Here is a 7,433-nt window from a genome sequence, read left to right on the forward strand (position 1 = left end):
CTTGGGCGGTGGGAGGAGAGCCATAGCTTAGTTTAAATAAACTATGTGGTAACAATGAACAACAAGAATAGAAGAAATAATAGCTTGCCTGAGGTCACAGAGCCAGCAGATCTTATAGGTGGTGCATCATTTATATGAGGAAAGTGTATCTAGAAGATATTGTTTGGCGTTGGCTAAGGGTGGAATGAATCATGTATGTAATAGATTATGCAATTTACAATAATGAGTGGACAGATTTACTTATGGGGCAGGTTGTAATGTGGTGGGATGAGAGTCTAGAACATGCCTCCTAGGCAGTCATATAGACTGTGCATTTGGTAAGTCAGGTATGTCGTGGTTTGCGTATCTAATAGCTCTTCATTTGCAGGCTGTCCACCTAGTAGCTCTTGGATATAACGGGTCATGGCTGTGGCATGGTGTGGTTGATCCTGGTTGATCGTAGACCTTATTTAATTGAATCTAAGATGTCATCTATAGAAAAATGCATTGTTATTTTTGTTACCAATGAAATTCTGACATGCCATTGATCACATTTCCCTTTAAGCAATGCGGAAGTGTGCCTCAGAGTGGATGAGGCCATGTATTGCTGGGTTGTGTGGGGAGTAGCTGTGCCTGTGGCCTGCCATAGGTGCCAGGCAGGTGGCAGAGGCCTGGGCTCGGCTCCTGGAGGCTCCTCCCGGAGCTGCCCTCCACGTCTCTTCTGTGTTTACCCCTTAGTCAGATCTTCCGTTTCTGCCCACTCTGCACTGCCCCCAAGGCCGGTGGAGCCAGATCAGATATTCCTGGGGTAGGCATGGGAGGAACCCACCGGTATATGGTCTCTTTCAGCCCCTTATCAAATCTCAAAGTGTGGGTTGTGGGGGGCTGCCTCGTGTTCCCTCCCTCAGAGTCTTGTCCTGGCCAACAGAAAACTGAGCCAGGATCATCTTTCCATTTGACAGAGGGAGAAATTGAAGCCCTGAGGAGAGACGATGTAAATAAAGTTATCGGAATAGTGACTGAGCCAGTTCCTAAAGCCAGGTCTCCTGACACCAAATCTAGCCTCTCTTGTCCTCCACAATAGTTGCTCCTTCTCCCCTTTCCCTGCAGGATATAGCACTCCCCAGTCATCTCAGCTTCAGAAGTCAGATGAAGTGGGGAGAATAAAGCTAAGCAGGGCAGAGAAAGGGCTTCTAGCAGTGGGAAGAACATGGAGGTGCCTCCTCAAAGCACTCAAACACATGCCCTGACTCCCAATTTGCTCACTCATTAATTCACTCATTCTCTCACTCGTTAATTCACCCACTCATTAATTCTCTCACCCATTTGCTCATTCACTCACTCATTAATTCACCCACCCATTCACTCATTAATTCACCCACCCATTTGCTCACTTACTCAGTAATTTACCCTCTCATTCGTTCATTCACTCACTTAGTTCATGCATTCAGTCAACTGACTCATTAATTCACCCTGTCTCTAATTCAATCACTCCTAATTCACCCACTCATTAATTCCCCCACATACTCACTCATTAATTGGTGCTCCCACTAATTCACCCACTCTTGCTCACAGGTGTCACCAAGTCCCTCCAACCTGCCCTTCCAGTCAGCAGCAGAGGACAGGCTCCCAGGCCTCCCAAGTCTCAGGCTTTCCTTCCTCTGCCCTCACTCTCTGCCTTCTACATCAAGACTTTACTTCCCCAGATTGATTGGCAGCCCTTGAAAATGTCTGCACAGAAGGCAATGAGGGCTGGAGGGAGTGAGAAGAACAGAGCGCACCATGAACTTCAGACAGCCAGGACCAGCTGTGTAATTTTCAGGGCCCCGTCCAAAACAAAAATGCACAACCCTTTGTTCAAAAGTCATGATGAATTTTAAGTCATGATGAACCAGGCACCAGGACTTTCTAAGGGTTGGGCTGCCTGTGACTGCACTGGCGATACCCCCACAAAGCCCACTCTGAAGGTAGGAGACAGGTGGAGAGAAATGGGGATGGAAAGGGGGATACAAAACAGGGAGAGGGAGGAGGAAGAGGATGGAGGTCCATGAGGCCCCATTTGGTGTGTGATTTATGCCATCTCATTTCCTTCTTAGACCACCCTTTGAGGTTGATTGTACATTTTACAGAGAAGGAAACTGAGGCTCAGAGAGAATCATTTACCCAAGGTCCCAGTTAGTAGATGGTAGGCGCCAGAATGTAAATCCAGGTATCTGCCTGCTCTGGGAGGGGGTGGGGGTGAGGGAAACAGGAGAATGTGACGGGAAAATCCGAGATGGAGTCGGCCTGGGCAGAAACACTGGGAGCTGTGGGAGATGGTGAGGGGCAGGCTGGGATCATAGGGAGCAGGAGCAGGGAATTGGAGGTGAGTCTGGCCCTCCCAAACTTCCAGTCCATTCTGCTCCCAGGGGAACCGGGAAACTGCAGGGGAACTGGAAGGGAGCTCCCAGAACAAGGATCCAGAAGATTGGCATCTGGGGCCTGGGATTTAGGTTTCTAAATCATGGGCCATGGGGCAGCCTTATCTCTGCAAGAGCATTGAGGGTAGAAGTCAATGATTTGGGAATTTATTGAATTAGGGGATCTCGGAGGTAGGCTGTCAGTGCCTGATAGTATCAGTTAGAATGCCTGACTTGGGGTGACAATGGCTTGGAGGGGTGGGTGAGTCAAGGGTCAAATGAGTGCCCGTGAGTCAGGATGCCTGGCTTGTACAATTGATAACTGAACATCGGTGAGTTAGGGCCTCAACAGTTGTAATTAGCACCCCGGGTGTCAGCCAGAAACCAACAAACAGCCAAATCCCTGCAGCCCCGCCCTGCCTATCCACCGGCGGGGGACCGATTAACCATTAACCCCCACCCCTCCCCGGCAGAGCCTCCACCCCTTCACAGAGGCTAGGCCAAGACTCCCAGCAGATCTTCCCAGAGGACGGTTTGAAAGGAAGGCAGAGAGGGCACTGGGAGGAGGCAGTGGGAGGGCGGAGGGCGGGGGCCTTCCGGGTGGGCGCCCAGGGCAGGGCAGGTGGCCGCGGCGTGGAGGCAGGGAGAATGCGACTCTCCAAAACCCTCGTCGACATGGACATGGCCGACTACAGTGCTGCACTGGACCCAGCCTACACCACCCTGGAATTTGAGAATGTGCAGGTGTTGACGATGGGCAACGGTAGGTGGGGGCAGGTGTGTCAGTGGGGGCAGGTGTGCCTGGGTCCAGGAACAGATCTTTGGCACTCAACTTTGGGGTGGGAGGAGAATGATAGAAAATGGTAGGTTGGTCCTACAGGCCAGCACAGGTGTTGCCAGGTGAAGCCCATGTGCGCAGGTGCAGTGATCACAGGCATTCCGGGTGAAGGGAGGCCTGCAAGGACCAATTTCCAGCAAAAGTCGATCCCGGCTATTCCTCCCAGGCCCCTTCCATTCCTCACTGCCTCACCGCGCTCTGCTTGGCGCTTGGCGCAGTGACGTGATGGTGAGCTCCCCCTTGGTGCCCAGCTCCAGCAATTCAGCCCAGCACGGCCCCTTCGTGAACCCCTTGGGCCTAGGTTCAGAGAGACAGCAAGGGACATTGTATCCCTGGAGATGGTGGTTGGAGACACAACTGCATTTCTTGGTGTCTTTGGGACTTTCCTAGGGAAAACAGAGTTCTCAGGGAAGTCTTGCTAACTGAGAAGCCAACTCAGCACTGTGTGTGTGGTGTGTGCGTTCGTGTGTGATGGCGAGTTTCCATGTAGGTTGTATGGGTGGGGTGATGCTTTCAGGAACACATTTGCATATGTGTGTTCATTTGTCTCTGTGTGTGAGTTCTGGGTCTATTTTCCTTTGTATTCATTGAGTGGGTCTATGTTTGTGTCTCTAGGAGGTGCCCGTGTTGATCTTGCTTGTGCATGTAAGTGACTATGTGTGTGTGTGTCTGTGGATGTTGGTACATGTGTGCTGTGTGTGCGGGTCATAGAGCACATGTGTTTGTGCATGTAGACCTGTTGGAGAGCCCTGTTCTTCCTGCATCTTTATCCTGTGTGGGCGTTTTGTCGTGTGCCCATATTTGTACCTGCTGTGTATATATGCAGTCCCCTGTACTGCGGGCGGGGGTCAGCGGTCTTTGGTGTGCCCACATTTATACCTGCTGTGTACACATGCAGTCCCCCGTACTGCGGGCGGGGGTCAGCGGTCTGTGGTGTGCCCATATGTGTGCCTGTGTACATATGCAGTCCCCCGTACTGCAGGCGGGGGTCAGCGGTCTCTGATGTGCCCATATGTGTGCCTGTGTACACACGCAGTCCCCCGTACTGCGGGCGGGGGTCAACAGTCTGCGGTGTGCCCATATGTGTACCTGTGTACATATGCAGTCCCCAGTACAGCGGGCGGGGGTCAGCGGTCTGTGGTGTGCCCATATGTGTGCCTGTATACATATGCAGTCCCCTGTACTGCGGGCGGGGGCCAGCGGTCTCTGGTGTGCCCAATTACACAGACCCAAGTGCAGGACTCTGTTGTTGCCATTCACCAAGTGAGATTCACATCAGCAACATGTCCGTTTGTCTCTGAGCAGATTTTGTTGCCGGCGTGTCTCTCCAGATTGAGACATCCCCTCCGACATCACCGGAGCATATCTGGAGGGGCGGGCAGTTCTCCTCCCCAGGGAGGTAGGGGAAAAGAGGAGGCCTGGAAACTCCTCCTGGAGGGAAGGGCCCCATCGGTCCCAGGCCAGCCTCAGAGGAGAGGGGGCAGGCAGCTGGCTGAGGTCAGCCTGCCACCCCACTTCCTTCTGTGTCTTGGAGCCACACAGCCGGTATCAGGCTGCAGCTCCAGCTGAGGCCTGGAAGCTTGTGGTCAGCTCAGCTAGAGTGAGGAGGCAGCCGCTGGGCACTGCCTATTGTCAGCTCAGCAGGTGCTCACCTGCCCCTGCTATCCAATCACTGTGTGACCTTGGGCATGTCACCTCCCCTCTCCTGGCTTCTGTATCTTCTACAAAACAGGCTTCACTCCCCCAGGCCTGCTGGCTGGCGGGCTTTTAGGCCTGAGGGCCATGCGAGGAGCACAAGGCGAAAACACACCAGAGATAGCAAACAAGTTGAAGCTGTACTAGGTGGAGTGTCACGTGGCCCCACGAGGACTGCTGCCCTGCCCCAGGCTGCTCCCCGACCCCATCACTTTTTCAAAGCCCAGGAACTGTGTGTTCCTGAGGCAGAGGCCAAGCCCCTAAACTGGATGTCCCAAAGACAAGACCACCTCCAGCTCTGGAACCAGAAAGATCTGGGCGCCAATCCAGCATAGATCCTTCCAACCTGTGTGAACGTGGCAAGGCAGTTTCCTCTCTGAGCCTCAGTTTCCTCATCTATAAAATGGGAATAAATAATAGTGTCTGCCTCCCAGCACTGGCCAGAGGATAAATAAAACAGGTCCTGGTAAAGGGCCTGGCCTCAACATGGGTCATGTCAAGGGCTCTGAGCATCTGTAAGCAGGGTTCCCACGTTCCTCGCTGGAGTTTGAAGTGGTCTGAATTGGGGTTATGTGAAGTTGTCCTCTGAAGTGTTTTGAGTACATCCTGGGCTGGGGGCTCAAAGGCTCCAAGGATATTTCTTCCCCGTCCACTCCCCACCTCAATGCAGCGGCAGCCCCAGGGGGCTCCTTGTTCATTAGAGGCCCCAGCAGACACCTCAATACGTGCAGCACTGGCCGGAGTAGCCCAGCAAGCCTGGACCATAAACCCATGGCTCTGCTTCACAGCAAGCAGTGCGATGACATCAGGAAGCCACTTGTCCTCTCTAAGCCTCAGCGTCCTCACCTGCAGAATGGAGGCGCTCGGCTGACCTCAGAGGGGAGATGATAGAGCTGACAGCCCCAGCCCATCCTGCCCCAGAGCTGGGAGCTACTTCCCCAGCCTCCTACTGAATGACCAGGAGCTGTTGGGTCAGTCTCCCCGGGGGTCGAGGGAGGAGAGGCCGAGGGAGAAAGGGCACCCATGTGGCTTAACAATTATCCCCATCTCCAGGAATAATTCACCAAGTCCTGGGGACACCTGGGAGTCTGTGATGGCAGAAATGAGATGTGGCAGTGTCTGCTTGTGACAGAGCCTGGAAGTCCTCTGCTCCGAGAGTCTTCCTATGCAGAAAAGTTTTTATTTCACGAACACTGATATAGTGCTCACTATGCGCCAAGCACTTCACATACACAAATGAGTATTCACCGGGTCCCCATAACAAACCTAGGGGAATATCACCTTCCCCATTTTACAAATGAGGAAACAAAAGCATAGAGAAGTAAACGAACACAGCCAACGTCACATGGCTAAAAAGTGGGCAAGCTGGGACTGAACCCTGGGCAGAAGGACTTCAGAGGCTGTGCTGTTACCTACAGCACATGGCCCTCTCTGGGCCTAACTGGATGCCTCTGAGGAATCCAAGGTCGGATTCAGGATTTCTATGAATACACGTGTGTGTGTGTGCGCGCATGTTTGTATGTGTCTGTGTAAGTTAGTGCATGTGTGTATGTGTGTATGAACTGTGTGTATGTGTATGTATATGTGTGGACTGTGTGTGTGCACACGTTTGTGTATGTGTGTGCTGATGTGTGTATGTGTCCGTGTGTGTGCATGTGTATGGACTGTGTATGTGTGTGCATGCATGTGTTATATATGTGCACTGTGTGTGCATATGTGTGTGCACATCTGTGCATGTGTGGACTGTGTGTATGTGTGTGTGCACGTGTGTGTGGACTGTGTGTGCATATGTGTGAACGGTGTGTGTATGTTCATGTGTGTGGAGTGTACGTGTGCACACGCGTGTATATATGTGTGATGTGTGTATGTGTGTGTGAATTGTGTGCGTGCGTATGTGTAGACTGTGTGTGTGTATGTTCATGTGTGGACTGTATGTATGTGTGTGTGTGTGTGTGTGCGCGTGTGTGTGTGGCTGTGGTGTGTGTGTGCCTGTGTGGACTGTTGTGCATGTCTGTGCGTGTGTGGACTGTGTGGTGTGTGCGTGTGCGTGTGGACTGTGTGGTGCATGTGTATGTGTTTGTATGTGGACTGTGTGGTGTATGTCAATTGTTTGGTGTGTGTGTGTATGTGTGTGTGACTGTGTGGTGTGTGTCTGTGTGAATGTGTGTGGGCTGTGTGGTGCGTGTGTGTGCTTATGTTTGGTGTGTGTGGACTGTGTGGTCTGTGTGTGTGTGCATGTGTGTGTGGACTATGTGGTGTGTGTAGACTGTAGTGTGTGTGTGCGCATGTATGTGCGTGTCTGTGTGGTGTGTGCGTGTGTGGACCGTGTATGTGCTTGTGCGTGGCATGTGTGCGTGTGTGTGGACTGTGTGATGCATGTGTGTGGACTGTGTAGTGCGTGTGTGTATGCTCGTGTGTGGTGTGTGTGTGTGTGTGTGTGGACTGTGTAGTGCGTGTGTGTGCTTATGTGTGGTGTGTGTACGTGTGGACTGTGTGGTGCATGTGTGTGTGCTTGTGTGTGG

The 7,433-nt window shown here is 52.4% G+C and overlaps 1 protein-coding gene across 4 annotated transcripts in view; it reads left to right on the forward strand.

Moving 5' to 3' along the window:
• Positions 1-2,898: 2,898 nt before the first annotated feature.
• Positions 2,899-7,433, forward strand: part of HNF4A (hepatocyte nuclear factor 4 alpha) — a 31,423-nt gene continuing 26,888 nt past the window's right edge. Inside the window, exons 1-2 of one of the 4 annotated variants that reach the window (XM_023227982.1) lie at positions 3,027-3,155; positions 4,522-4,615. In XM_023227982.1, the coding sequence (XP_023083750.1) occupies positions 3,027-3,155; positions 4,522-4,615 (223 nt within the window). Of the gene's footprint in view, positions 3,156-3,228; positions 3,269-4,521; positions 4,616-7,433 lie in introns of those variants that run through there. The other 3 variants (XM_023227983.2, XM_023227984.1, XM_023227985.1) reach the window with 3 other exon arrangements.

This window comes from Piliocolobus tephrosceles, chromosome 20 (assembly GCF_002776525.5).
Source record: "Piliocolobus tephrosceles isolate RC106 chromosome 20, ASM277652v3, whole genome shotgun sequence".
NCBI classification, from domain to species: Eukaryota; Metazoa; Chordata; class Mammalia; order Primates; family Cercopithecidae; genus Piliocolobus; species Piliocolobus tephrosceles.